This window comes from Hylobates moloch, unplaced genomic scaffold (genome assembly GCF_009828535.3).
Source record: "Hylobates moloch isolate HMO894 unplaced genomic scaffold, HMol_V3 SCAFFOLD_8, whole genome shotgun sequence".
Classification (NCBI taxonomy): Eukaryota; Metazoa; Chordata; class Mammalia; order Primates; family Hylobatidae; genus Hylobates; species Hylobates moloch.
In genome coordinates, this window is record NW_026652283.1 from 83,820,619 (window position 1) to 83,840,612 (window position 19,994).

General features: G+C 44.8%; 1 protein-coding gene across 2 annotated transcripts in view; it reads right to left on the minus strand.

Annotated features, from left to right (window-relative positions):
* Positions 1-19,994, minus strand: part of LARS2 (leucyl-tRNA synthetase 2, mitochondrial) — a 171,736-nt gene that overhangs the window by 20,100 nt on the left and 131,642 nt on the right. The window contains exons 15-19 of one of the 2 annotated variants that reach the window (XM_032161828.2): positions 15,567-15,667; positions 12,680-12,862; positions 10,893-11,062; positions 8,645-8,722; positions 4,813-4,924 (exon numbers count right to left, since the gene is read on the minus strand). In XM_032161828.2, coding sequence (XP_032017719.1) covers positions 4,813-4,924; positions 8,645-8,722; positions 10,893-11,062; positions 12,680-12,862; positions 15,567-15,667 — 644 coding nt within the window. Of the gene's footprint in view, positions 1-4,812; positions 4,925-8,212; positions 8,428-8,644; positions 8,723-10,892; positions 11,063-12,679; positions 12,863-15,566; positions 15,668-19,994 lie in introns of those variants that run through there. The other variant, XM_032161829.2, reaches the window with a different exon arrangement.

The following is a 19,994-nucleotide window of genomic DNA, read 5'->3' on the forward strand; positions in this document are numbered from 1 at the left end:
AGGAACCTTTTTTCAGTAATGGAAATCCAGTTCTAAAACTGATCATGGTGATGGTTGCACAAGTATATAAATTTACTTAAATCACTGAGTATATACTTTAAATGGGTAAATTTTAGGGTATTCAAATTTTATAAAGAGACATGACAAAACACAACACAACACAGACAAGTGGACACAAAATACAATACACATAGGTAAGTGAACACAATCGTTTTACTTTTTCTATGTTTTGTGAGACAGGCTCTTGCTCTCTCAGCCAGGCTGGAGTACAGTGGCATGATCATGGCTCACTGCAGCTGTGAACTCCTGGGCTCAAGTGATCCTCCCACCTCAGCCTCCTGAGTAGCTGAGCCTACAGACACATGCCACCACATCCAGATAATTTTAAAATTTTTTATAGAGATGGGGTCTCCCTATGTTGCCCAGGCTGGTCTTGAACTCTTGGGCTCAAGTGATCCTCCTGCCTGGGCCTTCCAAAGTGCTGGGATTACAAGCATAAGCCACCGCACCCAGCCACCATATCCACTGCAATGATCTGCGCTAAGATGCTGACGGTGGCTGTTTATTTCTAGAGGGTGATGGTAAGGGGATTTTTATTCTCAGTCCTTATCATCTGGGAACTTGTCTGACAATTATAGCTAGGCCTCAGTGTTATAAGAAATTCACCAGCTGTGCATAGCTAGGCCCTATTATTCTCCTGTTCAACACAAATGATCTCACTGAATACCAATATCAGACAGTCATACCGAAAACATAAAAGGAGACCAAAACAAGACCATCTCATAATTTTGTCAAAGCACAAAGACAAGGTCACTGTGAAACACACAAAATATCAAACATCCCCTTCTCTAGGCAAATATGAGGGACTGCTATTTCTTTACTAATTACAACTTTATCCTTGCTCAGGTGTACCTCCCTAGAGATAAGATTTCTTTTTTTTTTTTTTTTTTTGAGACGGAGTCTCGCTCTGTTGCCCAGGCTGGAGTGCAGTGGCGCGATCTCGGCTCACTGCAAGCTCCACCTCCCGGGTTCATGCCATTCTCCTGCCTCAGCCTCCCGAGTAGTTGGGACTACAGCTGGGACTAGCCGCCACCATGCCAGGCTAATTTTTTGTATATTTAGTAGAGATGGGGTTTCACCATGTTGGCCAGGATGGTCTCAATCTCTTGACCTCGTGATCCACCCGCCTTGGCCTCCCAAAGTGCTGAGATTACAGGCGTGAGCCACCGTGCCTGGCGAGGTAAGATTTCTTAAGATACCCAATCATAAAACTGTCCCCACTTACTGACAGCACTCAATCCAGAGCAAATCCTCACTTCCTGAGACCCTTCCCCAAATTATTCTACCAAAGCCCAAATACATTATATAACAGGTCCTTCCTAGCACCCTCTTACTGAGATGCCCAATGTCTCTCCCGGTAATAAACCCAAATTATTATCTGAAGGTGTGTTCCTGGTGGTCTCTGGCTGGAGGATGCTGATAGAATTGCAGGTTCACGGAATTTCAACGGAGACTCTCACTGCCTTTGACTGGAACCTTTGACTCAGAAACAGTGCACGCATCTGAGACCCACTTGTGTCTCTACCTGGATGAGGTGCCACTCACCCTTGGCTGGGAACTAAGTTCATGCTGAATTGAAGTCCAGGATTTTACTGAAGCTTTTAGTGTTGCACTTACCTTATTTTCTTAAGAATAGGTCTCACTTTGGACATTTGGTTTTTTGATCAGAATTCTACTGTTCTTTGGTGAAACTGTTTTCTAGTAACTAACACCTGCTGGCCTAATGACCTATCTATCTGCTTGTGTACTATCTTGAATGTTGTTTGTCCATTGGGAGAGGATGGGAATAGGTCCCATAAATTTGTCCTTGAGCTAGCCCTAAGGGTGAAGTGGTCAGTTGGTTACTTCTTGGAGACACGCTGTGCCCCGAGTCACCATTGCAAAATCTCATAATGACTTCTTCCTCAGTCTTTTTCTTGTGTTCCTGAGAACTGCTTTTATGTTAGTTTTGTCCGCCGATAAGCAGGAGGCTTTGTCTGGCTCCTGATGAATGATGACTTGACTTTGATCAAGCACCAAGATGCAAAATTCCACAAGCAGCAACCTATGGATGTGTTGCGGCTCTCACGGGGTCTTGGTCTTTTCTTTTCTTTTTTTTTTTTTTTTTTGAGATGGAGTTTCACTCTTGTTGCCCAGGCTAGAGTGCAATGGCGTGACCTCTGCTCACCGCAACCTCCAACTCCTAGGTTCAAGCAATTATCCTGCCTCAGCCTCCCGAGTAGCTGGGATTACAGGCATGTGCCACTAGGCCCGGCTCATTTTGTATTTTTAGTAGAGACAGGGTTTCTCCATGTTGGTCAGGCTGGTCTCAAACTCCCGACCTCAGGTGATCCACCCGCCTCGGCCTCCCAAAGTGCTGGGATTACAGGCGTGAGCCACCGCACCCGGCTGGTCTTGGTCTTTTCAATCTAAAACTGCCTCCTCCACCACAAGCACAGGCTTTCTTTATGTTTTCTAATTACAGCCCTAACTCCTGTGCATATCTTTTTAAGTGCCACAAATTTCCAAAGACAATTTGGAATGACAGTGATCCCTTTGGGGAACTTTTGATAGGAACAAAATTGTTCATTTGAGAGGTTCCTTAGAACAAAAAGGATAAAACAATTCTGACTATCCAATGGTATGATTTCTTTAATTGTATAATGAGGTTTCTAACACAAATCGGACTCAAAAATTGTCTCCCTTAAAGATTCAAAATGTGAGAAACTTAAAAAAGGTCTCCCCTGTAGATCCACTGAAAACACATTTCAGTTCTTCCCATCTTTCCTCACCTCCTTTGTCTTTACATTTAAAACCTTGCTCAACTCATGAAGTCCTTATAATTGCCTTCTCCTCCTCCTCTCTCTTTCCCCTCCTACTTTAAATCAGCTGCACTACCTCATTGTCACTTAAAATTGCAACCACTATGAAAGAGGCATCTGACACTGACTGGTAGCTAGTATTTAAGCTATGTGGTTGTGTTTAGCTCTGCATGCTATTATTAAGGACTTCCCGAATTCTCGAATGGAAAGACAGGAATTCATTATAGAATTCAGACTTATTTTGGGTATACTCAACCCAGGCCTCTCTGACTTCTTCCAACTAAGCCACCTGTTGGAGGGGGCCAGGAGTTGCAAAAGCTTGGTTTAAAAAGGGTAACTAAAAGAGTAACTGGAAAGACCCAGAAGATGACTTAAGACACAATGAAATACACTTGTACTCAATCGGGATGTCTTAAAGCATATAAAGTAGGGCAGAATCTGTTGGGAGCTACACCACATCTCTTTCCTGCTAAAGTAAACTGGACCTTGATTCAGTCTTGCAAGCAGCAAAGAATGAATCCAAAGGAAACTTCAGAGTCTGACCCATCCAAATCCTTAACCAATTTTTAGGATTAGCTCCTGATTTCCAAAGCCCTTTCCACTTTTTTGGTTGATGCTTAAAGTCAGAAACTGTAGATACGGTACATAAACAAAAAAACTGGCTGGCAAATCCTCCCACTACGTGAACTTCAATATTTGGCTGAACAAGTTTAATTTTAAAGTGGTTTTAGATACCAAAAAGGATAAAAATCCAAATTAAGCTCATGGGTTTACAATGAAAGCAAATTAAAACAGATTCGCTTTTCCTCAAAGAATGAAAAACACTTCCTTTTGACAGAGACACTTACGCTGTAAAAAAGGGGACCCTGGAAAAATAACAGTTTCATCTTGGCTAAAAAGAAAAAGGAACCACTGCTTCTCCTGAGGAATTAAGAAGCAACTCTGAGGGAGATGGTAGGGCCCAATTCCCAAGGATTCCCTTAAATCAACAAGGAGCACTATGTTTTAAAGTAGAAGGCAATAAACAAGGCTTTGTGAGAGACAGAGGCACTACTCTGTCAACTACGAACCTACCGTAATTTCCACCTATCTCCTGTAGGCATAAAGTTGCTTGGGTGGTGGGAATTTCAAATAATCCTCAAATTCTTCTTATCACTGAAGCTTACACTGAGACTTGTGGTTTGCTCAACTAAACAACATGCATTTCTTCTCTGTGACACCACATCAGTCAATTTAATTAGGAGAGATCTTTTTTTTAGAAGAAATCTTTTACATCAACGAAACTGCCAAGTCACATGCATTTCAGGTGACCTATTTCTAGAAACATCTGAAGACTTTCCCATGCATGATCTTTCAGGAGCTCAATTACATGTCACTTTGCCCCTCCCTATATGCTTGGCCTAATCCCAATTTGATGATTATGTGAAGTCCTGGTTTTGTCCAGGCTAACAGTTCCAATGATGCAGAGAGTTCTAGGGGCTGAAATTCAAGCAGGCAGTCAGGCCTGCTTTGATGCCTAGATTAGGAGTAATTGGTGAAGAGTGCTGAATTACAGTGTAAGTTTAGACCTATAACTTAATTTCCATCTGTAGAGTGGTACTAAACTTGAGTTTATAAGATAAAACTACTTTTTATCTTAAAAAGACCATGCAGGTCATAATATGTGGATACTGGGGGGCTGAGTCACGAGAAGGGATTAAGGTGGTAACATCAACACCCACATTAGTCTGGGCACATTATTCAAAGCAGGGAAGTGTCTTTCCTTTTGATAGGGGTGACCATATGGATGAAGTACTACCATTCAGAATACTGGACAGAGAGGTTGCTGAGTATAGATGCCAAATGTTGGACCCTATGTCTGAGGACATCTGAGTCCCGAAGGATGTTCAAAAAGAGGCTTGGACAAATTCTAATTAGTAGTAACTGGTCAAAAAAGGACTCCGCCACGTACCTGCCCAGATCTCTGAGGTTACGTGAGGGGCCATCGGAGCAGCCATCACCATCAGGGCACACAGAGCATCCTCAAACTCGGGGCTGTGGAGAATGACACTCTGAGAGGCTTGCTAAGGAAGAGGAAAAAAAGTAAGAAGATTGAGGTGTAAAAATAAGCACAGGTAAGAAAGACCATTAACATATCTGAAGTCCAGAGACACAAGCTGGTAGGAAGAAACCCCCTTTGCCATCCATTTCTGCTTGGGACAAAGAACTTCCCCTACTTAATGATAGCACTGAGATAAACTACAGCAAGCCAGGTGTGGTAGCTGACACTTATACTCCCACTACTTTGGGAGGCCAAGGCAGGAGGATCACTTGAGTCCAATAATTTGAAACCAGCCTGGGCACTATAGTGAGACCTCATCTCTATGAAAAATTAAAAAATAAAAAAAAATTAGCCAGGCACAGTTGCACACACCTATAGTCCCAGTTACTTAGGAGGCTGAAGTGGGAGGATCACTTAAGACCAGGAGGTCAAGGCTACAGTGAGCTATGACTGTACCACTGCACTGAAGCTTGGGCAACAGTGAGACTCTGTCTTTAAAAAAAACAAAAACAAAACAAAAAAGCTCCAGCAGCAACAACGAATACATGATGTTAACTTACTTAGTCCTCACCACTCTTTGAGGGTGGTATTCTTACCCCACTGGACAGATGAAGCAGCTAAGGATCAGCGAGGGAGGGCCATCTGCCCCCCGGCACACTGTAGCCAAACTCTTACCCACTCTGCTAGGTTTCCCCTGCGCTGCAGGTCCACAGAGAAATGCACCGAGACCTGCTCAAAGGTGTTAAACTGTGAAACACCCAGGGCAGGGGGGCCTCTATACTCTACTTAGGGACCCCTATTCTCTTAAACACCTTTGGTCAATTCCGGCAAACATGGTTGTGTTTAGCTCTGTGTGTTATTATTAAAGACTTCCCAAATTCCAGAATGGAAAGACAGAAATTCATTACAGTTTCATTTCAGTTTCTTGCTTTATTTTTTCCAATTAAAAAACTAACACACACTTAGCACAGAAAATACAGGAAATGAAAAACTACTCATAATCATACAAACTAGAAAAAAAGGTATATTTTATCCTTGTCTCCAAAAATGCAAAAATGTGTATATAGATGCTTATTACACATGTAACATTTTCAGGATTGGTATTCTTGCCATATGAACACTTCCTTTTAATTTTAAAAATTAATTTTTTAATAGAGATGGGGTATCTCACTATATTGCTTAGGGTGGTCTCGAACTCCTGGGCTCAAGCCACCTGCCTGCCCTGGCCTCCCAAAATGTTAGGATTACATGTGTCAACCACTGCACCCAGCTCATATGAACACTTTTGTATCTTTTTTTTTTTGAGACAGAGTCTCTCTCTGTTGCCCAGGCTGGAGTGCGGTGGCGTGATCTCAGCTCACTGCAACCTCTGCCTCCTGGTTTAAGCAATCCTCCTGCCTTAGCCTCCTGAGTAGCTGGGACTACAGGTGCACAGGTGTGCACCACCACACCTGGCTAATTTTTTGTATTTTTAGTAGAGACTGGGTTTCACCATGTTGACCAGGTTGGTGTTGAACTCCTGACCTCAAGCGATCTATCTGCCTTGACCTCCCGCAGTGCTGGGATTACAGGCTTGAGCCACTGTGCCTGGCCTTGTGTCATGTGTTTTTACTTAACATTATATCATAAACAGTTTCTGATATTAAGTATTCTTCAAGATATGAGGTTAATGGTGGTGGCACATACCTTTCTTATTGATATGACATAAGTCATTTCACAATTCCCCCATCAGAGGACACTGGGGTTCCGAGTCTCTGTGATTATAAATTATCTGCAATGAACACTCCTGGATCAGAGGATATAACACAATCGACCTGACAGCCAGAGTGCTTCCTGGCAAGGTTACACCAACCACACCTATCACTGGCGTGTAAAAGTCTATTTTGCCATCTTTGCAATAGCATGGGGAATAACTATGCTTCTATGTTTATTTTTTTGAGAGAGAGTCTCGCTCTGTCACCCAGGCTAGAGTACAGTGGCACCAAACAGCTCACTGCAACCTCAAATTCCTGGGCTCAAGGGATCCTCCTGCCTCAGCCTCCTGAGTAGCTGGAACTATAGTGCATGCCACCACATTTGGCTAACTTTTAAATTTTTTATAGATGAGGTCTTGTTATGTTGCCCAGGCTGGTCTCAAACTCTTGAGCTCAATTGATCCTGCTGCCTCGGCCTCCCAAAGTGCTGGAATTACAGGCATGAGCCACTGTGCCTGGCCCTGAATAGTTATGTTAAAGTATTCTCAGCAAATTTGACAGGTATTAAAAAAAAAAAAAAAAAGCATCTTGTTTTACATTTGCCTTTCATGATAAATTAGAGAGGCAGATTTTTTTTTCTCCACAAATGTATTGGCTATTTCTATATCATTTTCTGTGAGTTATTATCTTTTCATATGCTTTGACCATTTTTGGTTATTTTCATATTAATATGCAAGAGTGCTTTATAAGGATATTAAGCTTCTGTCTGACATGTTATAAATTTTTTTAACATACTGAAAATGTCAAGTTTTATGTAGTCAAATTTGAAATTTCTTCCATTGTTCTTTTTTATCTTTATTTTACTTTTTTAAAAATTACCTTTTTTATTTTATTTTTAGACACAGAGTCTCCTGCTCTGTTACCCAGGATGGGTTCAAGCGATTCTCTCGCCTCAGCTTCCCAAGTAGCTATGGCTACAGCTGTACGCCACCATGCCGGGCTAATTATTTTATTTTATTTTTTTATTTTGTTTTTGTTGAGGCGGAGTCTTGCTTTGTCGCCCAGGCTGAAGTGCAGTGGCGTGATCTTGGCTCACTGCATGCTCCGCCACCCAGGTTCACACCATTCTCCTGCTTCAGCCTCCTGAGTAGCTGGGACTACAGGCGCCTGCCACCACGCCCGGTTAATTTTTTGTGTTTTTTAGTAGAGATGGGGTTTCACCGTGTTACCCAGGATGGTCTCGATCTCCTGACCTCGTGATCCACCTGCCTCGGCCTCCCAAAGTGCTGGGATTACAGGCGTGAGCCACCGTGCCTAGCCTAATTATTTTATTTTCTACGTGGCCCAGGCAGGTCTTGAACTCCTGGCCTCAAGTGATCCTCTCAGATTGGTCTTCCAAAGCGTTGAGATTATAGGCATGAGCCACCGTGCCCGGCCCCCACTGATCTTAAAAGCTTGGAGAGGCCTTCATTTTAAAAAAAAGCATTTGTTAATAGCTTTAATGAATGCTTTTGTTGTCCAGTAGCTAAGAACATTTGTTGACAAATCCTTTCCCTGGCAAGAAAAATGGTAGTCACACTTAGCAAGAAGAAAGTCCATACCGAAAAGTCTGACTTTTGGCACTGGTGAGAACAATCCTGATCCATCCAGGTTAAATGAATATCAAATGTAATGATGCTGAGGAGGTATCACAGTTCATTCATGAAATCAGACAGTGGGGGTGTGAAGAGCCAGAAGACAGGGAGGCCTGAGTCTGGTCCTAGATTTGTCACTAATCAACCAGACATGTCGTCTAACTTCCCTGGGCCTCAATATCCTCATCTGTAAAATACTGGGGGAGAAGGGGGTTTGGACCAGAAAATCTTTAAGAACATTCCAGCATAAAACTAGGTTGTGACTATGGAAAAATGTTTCCTTAAGATAATCAAGCCACACTGAGGGGGTGACACAGTGGGGGTGCTCTCTGTCCCTCTTGGGACACTGTGGGGCCCCTTGCCACACCTCTCCCTCCCTCCTCTGCTACCAGCAAATGAGGACAGGCCACTTACCGAGAGGGCATTGCTGAGTCCCATCAGCTGAGAAATTGCAGAATTCAGTGAGAAGTCCTCTGTGAAATGGGTGGTCACCTATTAGTAAAGGTTCAATTATTCACTTATTTCAAAATTCTTTTAAGCTTTCCACAAAAAGACTGAATTATGAAAACAAAAAAAGGAAAATGAAACGGATGCAAAGATATTTATAAATATATCTACTATCTCAAATAATCGCTATGTTTCATCTGCACAAATATTTTAAAATTCAAAGTCAACACTGTTTCCACTGTTTAAGACTATTCTTCCACATATCTGGGATACTGTTGGTTCTCATAGCAGGTGCTTAGAAAAACAGTGCTAGTGGCTGGGCATGGTGGCTCACAACTGTAATCCTAGCACTTTGGAAGGCCAAGGTGGGTGGATTACTTGAGGTCAAGAGTTCAAGACCAGCCTGGCCAATGTGGCAAAACCCCATTTCTACAAAAATGCAAAAAATTAGCTGGGTGTGGTGGCGCATACCTGGAATCCCAGCTACTCGGGAGGCTGAGGCAGGAGAATCTCTTGAACCTGGGAGGTGGAGCCTGCAGTGAGCTGAGATTGCGCCATTGTACTCCAGCCTGGGCAACAGAGTGAGACTTCGTCTCAAAAAAAAAAAAAAAAAAATTGCTAGTAACACGAATAGGAGGCATAGGAGGCAGGACCCACTGATGGGCAAACTCAACATAACAGAAAACAGGAGTAAAGGATGCCACTTCTGCTTGGTTATGTGACTTTGCTTCACAGTGACAGTTTTTAGTCTATGGCATAAGATTAATTTTACTTTTTTGTTTTTTTTTTTTTGAGACGGAGACTCGCTTTTGTCACCCAAGTTGGAGTGCAGTGGCGCAATCTCAGCTCACTGCAACCTCTGCCTCACAGGTTCAAGAGATTCTCCTGCCTCAGCCTCCCGAGTAGCTAGGACTACAGGCATGTGCCACCACGCCAGGCTGAGTTTTTGTATTTTTAGTAGAAACGGCATTTCACCATGTTAGCCAGGATGGTCTCGATCTCTTGATCTTGTGATCTGCCTGCCTTGGCCTCCCAAAGTGCTGGGATTATAGGTGTGAGCCACTGTGCCTGGTCAATTTTACATTTTGAAATGTACAGTCAACATAAGAACATTAATGCAACTTGTCAGCTTTTTCATGTTTCTGTGTTTTTCCATTTTGACTATAGGCAAGAATACAGAAAGGTAACACATCTTTAAGGATGTCAAGAGTTTCCAACTTGTTGAAATAACCCAATTCTATTATCTGACAGAATAGAAGAATTTGCCAAATCCAGGGAGAAAATATGTGGTATGAACTCAATCGCTCAGGCATCACTCAGACCCCTACATTCATTCAGGAAGCTCTGTTCCTCCACACAGAGAGGGTACAGAGGCCAGAAATAAAGCTGAAGAAGTGTCAACAAATGAGACCATGCTGGACCCAGGGCCACTTCAGGTTATACAAACCAGAGAGGCAAAAGCCTGCCATGCATCATTGTCTTCGTTATCAGAGTGCAGATGAGCGACACTGATTAACTTTATGTCTGAATCAGCATACCTTTTTTTTTTTTTCCAATCAGCTTAAGAAGAATTTGGGATATCAGATACCCATTACAATGACTTCAGATTTGCAGAAGTTAACCCACAATAGTTCACATGGATATTGCGCAACAATGTAACTGAGTGGGAAAGTCCTTATACTATGTGGAGGACTGGGATTCTCATCTCTGTTCAGTTCCTCACTAGCTGTGTGACGTTAGGCAAGATATCTGGACATCATCTCTCTCCCTATCTGTACAATGAGGAGGCTACAGAGGACAGTTTCTTAATGCCCCTTCCAACTCTAAAATTGTGTTTCTGTTAATGTAACATATGCAGTGTCATCCTGGATGATAGGGTGATCCTGGATTTGGTTCTCTGCTTGGATGTGTTAAATGTGGAAACATGGAAAGTGGCAGCTTCCTGAGACCCAGGATGGACAAATGTGAGACATCATCAGAGAGCCATTTCCTGGGGGCATCTCTTTCCATTAGAACGTATGCACTGTTGATCCACCTTGGTAAAGGACCCAAAACAGTAGGGCCAATCAATCAAAGCAAAAAGGACCGCCATTGTCAGGAAAGAAGACCCATAGTGGCCCAACCCAAGGCAGGGAGGGCAGCAAAGACCACAGGCAAAGGTTCCCAAAGAGTGTTCGGTTACAGAGTTAACCACTGGAATTGGAGAGTTTCTGACCTGAGAGATGACGGAGTTCTTGTACTCCCAGAGCTTCCTGGCCTCGGCTTTCTCCTTGTTACTCAGCAGCTGAGGCTGGGGAGACTTCCCAGAAGCCCTGGCCTCAATAAACCGAGTTGTCAAGGTCCACAGTCGTTGTTGCCATCTCAGCACCCCAGGGAGAGCATCAGCTGAATTCAGCATCAGTAAATGAGAAAGAGAGAGCGCACAACATAAGGGTGATTGACTTGGTATAATTAAGCGGAGAAAAACACCTATGAATTGATATGACACTTCACTGCACCCTGATGGATTCCTCTGAGGGCAGGCTGAAGGATCCTCCCTGGCCTTCAGTGTCTGAGAATTCAGACCAGGACCAATTCTATCCATTTTAGTGCCCAGATTCAGAGCACTGGATGGCAGGGCCACTCAAAGTGCCACCCACCAATGGTCATGAGCTCAGAAGCTTGGTCAAGATGAGCCCTGGTGCCCTGCCGCCTTGATTAAGCTAGCTTGCTGGGACAAAAATGCCATGGAGCTAACATGGTGCTTGGGAGACAGCGCTGACTCCTGCTGGTGCAAGCTCTTACCTTGTGGACAGCATGACTGTGCTTGCAGCCACGCTGCTGTAGAGTGTGAAGTGCATTGACACGATCCCTGTCCTTGCAGGTGTATGTGTTTTCCATATTTTACACAAGCTCATCCAATTCAGCTGCTGGTCTGATCTTCTGGTAAAGCTGAATGGCTTTCCCTGGTGGCCCTGGGTTACACCAGTAGCCAAATTAGGGTCAGTCCAGGTCCTTGTACTGTCTGGCCACTAGGCTAGGCATTCTCAAGCCTGAATGCACAGCAGAACCTTCTGGGAGGCTTCTTAGAAAGATTCCTGGAGCCTGTCCCCTGGGTTAGGGGTGGGAGCCAGAACCTCCACCTGTCTGTGCTTTGCAAGCCCCCCAGTGATCCTGAGACAGCTAGTTCTAGGACTGGCATCTGTGACCACTGTTCCAGACCACACTTCCCGCTAGCCACAGCACATCAAAATAAACAGTGATTTCTCAAATGACATGCATACTTCACACAAGGCTCAAGATTCCAGGCATCTGACTTCCTCTTCCCACAACACCACTTACGGCAGATCACACGAAGTAAAAATGAATGACTGTTGGATGGGTTTATTCTAGAATAGCCAGATACTCAAGATTACTTTACTTCATGTCATTTTAGTACTAAATGACTCTGGAGAGACAAATCTCCCCTAAGCGGGGAGATGAAGGGTGCTGTGGGTGACTAAGAGGCCGTAGGTAACACCAGGCCCAGACCCCTCCCGGGGCTTTCTGGATTGGTGAGGGAGAGTGACACTGTTCTAGAAAAAACCTTCCAGGGTACATCAAGAAAGAGGGAACTGGCCTCTTTGGACTATAGCAGGCCTAGGAGTAACTCAGAAGCCAGTCTGTCTCCAAGGAAACCACTCTCAAAGCATGGTCCTCGTAGAGTGTGCACTGGAATCACCGCTGAGCTTGTTCAAAGGTCACCTCCTGAGCCCCATTCTGGAGGCTGTGTCAGCAGGCATGGGCGGAGCACTGGAATCTGTATCTGCAACATGTTTCCCAAATGATTGTGAGGCTCGCTTATGTTGTCAACACCCGTCTAAGAGTGGTGCAGGATGCTGGTCAAGCTGCTACTTGCTCTGTGGAACTGATTCCTAGAATTCTCTACTACTGTCTTCAGCAAAGACATTTCCTTCCTCAAATTCCTTCAAAGTCCAGGGCAGATCACAAAGGAAGCATGTCAGGAAGAGGAAGGTGACTTACTTTTCACATCCCACAAGATATCCTTCTCAGGAGGGGCGGCAAAAAGGATGTAGAGCCGAATCGTGTCGATCCCATACTGCTCCACAACTTCCTCTGGGTCCACCCCGTTGTGTTTGGACTTACTCATTTTCTCCCACGTCACCTCTAATTTCTCTTTCGTTTTTGCATGAACAGGAATGGAACCTAGATGCCAAAATAATCCATAGGTATGGTATGTGTGATTGTGAATTGCTTCAATAGAAATAGCATCAATAAGAAAAAACTAGGTGAGCGATGGAAAGTGTCCATTTGAAGAATCACACTAATTCACTTAACAAGCCGCTTTCTCTCCCTCCATATTGTTATCAAAATATTTTTATTTTTAAATGAATGAGGCTCACCTTTCTCCCACAAACCTTCACGAATAAACAGTATAGTTGTAATGGCCTGTGCCAGCTTTTTCTATAAAACAAAACAATTTCCCCCTTTACAAGTGAATTATTTATACACAAAAAAGGAAAGTAAAAAAGAATTTTGAAAAACTCGCACATGTTGCCATTTTCTTGATGAATTAAGGGTCTCTGATGGAAGTTGGCAGCCTGACCTGTCCCATCCATGTTGCAGTCACCAAAACATGATCTTGTACTCTCAGGGCACATGGAATTCACTCACTGGGCTCATGGTAAATGTGGTGGTCCCTTTGTGGTGCCAGCCACCCACACCCTATTCTTTGGAACTGTCCTCCCCTACTCACATACCACTGGTCTAGATGGTGCTGATGGAAGAGGTCTTAAATGGCCGCATTTGGATGAGGTAACCTTGTTGCCAAGTCTTACTGGAGAGGACTAGTAAGGGCACCTGGCAAGGCTAAGCCTCTACCTCACGAATTGGAGCTAAGAGATACAGAAACTCAACTTCCATGTTGCTGAGCACTGGAACCATCAGGTCCTAAGGAGATGGGGCAAGACTTGCCACTGCAGCTACCCAAGGTCACTTGGTAAGTTGAAAAAGGAGTGGCTGGTGACTTCCTATGAGCAGTGGGGCCCAGCTCTATTTTCTGCAACTGGGTTTGGGTAGATTTCTTTTCCTTCCAGCCAAATAATCTCTGACTCCAACAGCAACCAAACTAACAGGGGACCAATGTACAGACCTAAAAGCCAACTCCATACTTCATGAGAGTTACATCCATGAAAGAGACAGAAACCTGCCCTTGCTGATCAAAGTATCCTCACCCAGTAGGCAAGACAGCAGAGAAGGGGAGACTGAAGTCCTAGATGTTTATCCGTGCTGTGGTGAGACTCAGGGAACCACTGGCCCCTCTACCCTGCCCCAGGCTGTGTCTAGACCTTAAAACATGGTTGTGCAAATTAGGAAAAATGTATCTTTCTGGGCAGAAAAGTTGAGAAGTTAGAAAAAGTCACCCGCTTTTGGCAGATGTGGCCCTGAAATGTATGGCTTGACAGACGGCTGCATTTCAGGCCCTACTGAAATCATAGCCTTGGCTTGGTTCTTTTGTGTAGCACACAAACTGCACAGCTATACATGGGCAGCCTTGCCTGTTACAAAGAACACTTCACTAACTGTGAGGCTGAATTCTATGTGCACCTGAATTTAGCTCTTTCCCTCTGTCATCCATGCTGGAGAAACACTGCCAGTTCTGCTTCTCCAGCTTCTTTTTCTCCCACGGACCGTTACGAACCTTGATATATTTTGCTTTGATGAGGTAATTGCATCGACTGCTTCCCTAAACCCTATCTCCAATGTTTGGCTGGAGAGGCTGCCTACCATTTACGGGGTTGTTGTGTGACCTAATCTCATCCATTATGCACTAGTTTTTCTAAATGTAATGGTCGCAGTGCTGGGGGTTTCTCACAGCTGTCCCTATGTATACTGCATGTCTCCACCTGTTTTCTTTCTTTCTTTTTTTTTTTGAGACAGAGTCTTGCTCTGTTGCCTAGGCTGGAGTGCAGTGGCATGATCTTGGCCCACTGCAACCTCCACTTCCCGGGTTCAAGTGATTCTTGTGCCTCAGCCTTCTGAGTAGCTGGGATTACAGGTGCATGCCACCACGCCTGGCTAATTTTTGTATTTTTAGTAGAGACAGGGTTTCACCATGTTGGCCAGGATGGTCTTGAACTCCTGGCCTCAGGTGATCTGCCTGCGTTGGCCTCCCAAAGTGCTGGGATTACAGGTGTGAGTCACCGCGCCTTGCCCCTACCCATTTTCTAACATGTCACATATTCCACGTGTGGGGTGTGTGCTGGGTGCACGTGATGCATCCTCACCATGGCACCTGAAGATCTGGTGATCCTCAGGGTAAAAATGAAGGGTGAAATGTAAAGGGTGAAGGGTGAAAATGCAGAGTGGAAGGAAAAGGCTTGGGAGAGCTGGGACAGGAGGGAAGTTCGGGGAGTCAGGGGGAGGTGTTTTACTGGGAAATGCTAAGAGGGGGCTGCTCTGGGGTGCTACGAGTAAACAGAGTGCTGCTCCCCAAGGTTCTGAAATGTGCCACTAGACCACGTGGGGAGAAACACTGGGAGTACCCCAGTTCTGGAAGAATGTGTCTTGGGCCTAGGGGCTCTGTCCCTGAGGTGGGCTTTCAAAGATGGTCTGGGATAGGAGGTGATGCCCGAGTTGACTCTGTTACATACAAATGAAGCCCTGCCAGAAGCTGAGGTGGCACTTGGGCTGAACGGGGCTAGAGGAGAGGAGCAGATGGCTAGTCCAGCACCAGGCTTCAGGGGGCACAGGCCCAGAGGGAGCTGAGGCTTAGAGACCACACAGCCAGCGGGTCTCTCTCCCGCATCCTCCCCTACTCTAGAGGCAGATGCCTGCTTGCTCAGTAGCTCTCAGGCCTGGCCTTGGCTCTCTGGGAGTACCTGGATGGGACCGGATGGGCCATTCTTACCTGTGAGATCCACTTCCTCTCTCTGTAGATACTGTCCAGATGGTAGGCGGAATGTTTGCCCCTTGATAAGGCCTTGGGCCAGCAGCTTATGAAAAGGCTCCCTGAGGAAAGATGACAGGAAAAGAAAACAGGAGGAGTGGGACATGAAGCATTGAGAAAACAGCAACACAGACCTTACCTCGGATAGGCAGAAGTAGCTGCGCCTCATAAAAGCAGGTGGGCTGATCGAGGCCACTTACAAACCCAGCTTAAACAAATGGCTCCTTGGAAATAAGCGATAAGAAAATAAATTCAGGCCAGGCGTGGTGGCTCACGCCTGTAATTCCAGCACTTTGGGAGGCTAAGGCCAGCGGATCACCTGAGGTCAGGAGTTCGAGACCAGCCTGGCTAACATGATGAAACCCCGTCTCTACTAAAAATAAAAAAAAATTAGCTGGCCGTGTGGGTGGGTGCCTGTAATCCCAGCTACTTGGGAGGTTGAGGCATGAGAATCGCTTGAACCAGGGAGGCAGAGGTTGCAGTGAGCCGAGATGTGCCACTGCACTCCAGTCTGGACGACAAGAACGAAACTCTGTCTCAACATGGCACATGGATACATATGTAACAAACCTGCACATTGTGCACATGTACCCTAAAACCCTAAAGTATAATAGAAAAAAAAAAAAGAAAGAAAGAAAGAAAAGGAAATCAAGTCAAATCTGTAGGTATTACCTACAGGTCTACTTTCTTTTTTTTTTTTTTTAGGTCTACTTTCTATTATGGTGAAGTGGAAAGAGCCCTAGGCCTCAGATTTGGAAGGCCTGGATTCAAAATCTCAGTTCTGCTTCTCAGCGAATTCTGTGAGCCAAGACAAGTCACTTGCGCCGAGTGTCAGTTTGCGTACCTATATAATGGAAGTTAAAAAAAACCCGCCTCGGCTGGGTGCGGTGGCTCATGCCTGTAGTCCCAACATTTTGGGAGGCCAAGGAGTGGGTGGATCACGAGGTCAGGAGTTTGAGACCAGCCTGGCCAACATAATGAAACACTTCTCTACTAAGAATACAAAAAATTAGCCGGATGTGGCGGTGTGCACCTGTAATCTCAGCTACTCAGGAGGCTGAGACAGGAGAATAGCACGAACCCGGGAGGCAGGGGTTGCAGTGAGCCGAGATCGTGCCATTGCACTCCAGCCCAGGCGACAGTGTGAGACTCTGTTTCAAACAAAAACAAACAAAACAAAAAAACCTGCCTCAAAGTGTAGTTGGGAAGATTAAATAAAGTGACTGCATAAAAGTACTTGTAAATTTTTTTTTTTTTTGAGACAGAGTCTCACTCTGTTGCCCAGGCTGGAGTGCAATGGCAATCTCAGCTCACTGCAACCTCCGCCTCCCAGATGCAAGCAATTCTCCTGCCTCAGCCTTCCGAGTAGCTGGGATTACAGGTGCCCACCACTATGTCCGGCTAATTTTTCTATTTTTAGTAGAGACGGGGTTTCACCATGCTGGCCAGGATGGTCTCGAACTCCTGACCTCAGGTGATCCACCTGCCTTGGCCCCCCAAAGTACTGGGATTACAGGCGTGAGCCACCCTGCCTGGCCTAAAAAAAGTTTTAAACCATACAAGTCATACATGAATACAAACCTTCTGTTCAAATCCAAACACTACCACTCCTTTGTAGGCCTATGTCCCTTTCAGGAGGCAGTTCTTATTAATAGTTTGGTATATATCCCTTGAAAAGTCTGGAGACATTTTTCAATGCCTTTGTATACATAAATGTATACCTACCCAAATATGGTTTTATAGATTTTTGGGGATTTATATAAGTGGGATTATACCTTATGTATACTTTATGGTATTTCACTTAATGATATGAATGGATTTCTCCATAGCAGTTCATATAGATCTGTCTCACTTTTTAAAAAGTTACCTAGTGTTCTGAAATATGAATTGATTATAACTTATTTATAGTACCTGTTTTTAAAAAGCAGTTTTAGTTATACCCTTACTGGGTAAATAGTGACACATAAACTTTTTCTCATAAGAGGATAAGAACAGGTTGACCTTCATACTGAAATTATTGCAAATTTGCAGTTGTTTATTCTTAAGAATCTGCCTGATTCAATTTTGAGGCATTTCAGCAAGACCTATTCCAAACTCAAAGAATGATTCATGGAGACATCTGCTGATAACACACGTTGAGTATTTCATGTTCAGGGCATCAGGTAGGAGCACTCATTTCCTGGAGATCCAGTGATGTTCCCCACAAACATCACCAGTACATGGCTTTGGTTGCTCAAGATAAATTTTTAAAGGTGTTTTTAGTCCAGAAGTTAGGAGGGAATGATCTGGATTCAAAGATAAAAACAGATAGGATGATCAAAATCAGCAGCATTGGCCAGGCGCAGTGGCTCACGCTTGTAATCCTAGTGCTTTGGGAGGCCGAGGTGAGTGGATTGCCTGAGCTCAGGAGTTTGAGACCAGCCTAGGCAACACGGTGAAACCCCTTCTCTACTAAAATACAAAAAGTTGGCCAGGTGTGGTGGCATGCACCTGTCGTCCCAGCTGCTTGGGAGGCTGAGGCAGGGGTTGCTTGAGCCTGGGAGGCGGAGGTTGCAGTGAGCCGAGATCACGCCACTGCACTACAGCCCGGGCGACAGAGCGAGACTCCGTCTCCAAAAATAAACAAAACAAAACAAAACAAAACAAAACAAAATCAGCAGCATTAAGCCTCAAGAAGGTGCTGGGAATCCAAGGAATCCTGTTCTCAGGTCTTGTATTTTATCAAGTGGCACAACACTGCCACCTTCCGAGAACGGACAGAATTGCAACCTGTGAAAAACTGACTAACCCCAGCTGTTCAGCCCAAGGCTGCAACTTCTCCTGCCTCGTCTTTTATAACTTTTTTTTTAATGTAAACTGTTAACGTATAGCACACATATTGAAAAGTGTGAGTCCTAGGGGTATAATGATGAATTTTCACAACATAAAACACACTTGTGTAACTGGCATTCAGCCCAATTAGCAGAACATGAAATCAACCTTCCGCCGGCTTCCAGGCACTGTCTCCTCACTATGGGCCCCTATAGCCTGACTGCTAACACTATCATTTCATAATGATAGCGTTTCTAACCCGCTTGTAACCATTTGAGTGAGAGCTCTCAGGGGATGTCCACATGGGAGGCTTTCCCCAGAACTGGCAGGCAGGCCTTGGCAGTGCACCCACACCAAGGCCTGCTAGTTACATGAATATATCCTAATGTCTGAAAGCTCCCAATAATGCAACTTGACAGTTGAAGCTCTTCTGGACTGTCTTCTCTGAGGGTTGCAGTGCAGCAGGGGCCATCTCAGATGGATCATCTAGAGCAGGGATGGCAAAACCTAGCCAACTATCCCCAGTGCCCTCACCTACAACCACCCAGACACCATTCGACAACAGCACTCCTGGTGCTCAGAATGAGTCTCAGAATTCTTCTTCATACCATATAATCAGAAAGCACAGAGTTATTATGTGAAATGTATCACTTATTTCTTCGGTGAGTATTTCTTGAGTGCTTGCTATGTGCCTGGCACTGAGCTAGGCACCGGGGATACAATGTTGGGCAAAGCAATCCCTGCCCTTGGGGAGCCAGCCTGTTTACGATCACTGAACCAAACCAATGCCTGACAACTCTCAGAGCTGTGAGGGAGGAAAAGAAAGAGTGTAATCATATTTGAAGAGCTCCTCCTCCCAATCAAGTCCAAATTCCTCCGCGCAGCCATCCAGGACTTCTCCCTGTCCCCTGCCACTCCCTCTGCTCTTTCAAATGTTGCCCACACGTGTTTCCATGTCTTTACTCAGGCCATTTCCCAAACTGTTATCAAAACTCTAGTCCTCCTTCCTGGCTCAACTCAAATGCCATCTCTACTGAGAAGGTATCTCCTGGTCAGAATTAGAATTAGTTGCTTTTTCCTTCCTGATGCATCCTGTGCAGTGCCTGTAATTGTATCTAGCAGCTATTACATTTTACTGTGTATTTAGGTAAGCTGCTTACCTGTCTTTCTCTTGTGAGGAGGAGGATTTTTTTTTTTTTTTTTTTTTTTTTGAGACAGGGTCTTGTTCTGTCACCCAGGCTGGGGTGCAGTGGCACAATCACAGCTCACTGCAGCCTCAGTCTCCTGGGCTCAAGTGATATTCCCACCTCAGCCCCCGCAAGCAGCTGGGACCACAGGCGCGCACTACCACACCCAGCCAATTTTTTGTATTTTTGGTAGAGATGAGGTCTCACTATGTTGCCCAAGCTGGTCTTGAACTCCTGAGCTCAAGCAATCCTCCTGCCTTGGCCTCCCCAAATGCTGCGATTACAGGCATGAGCCACTGCTCTTGGCCTTGAAAATACTTGAAGGCCACTCTCAGTCTCTAGTTCCTAATAGATGCCCAGTAATGTTAATTGCCTTGAACTCAATCAAGCT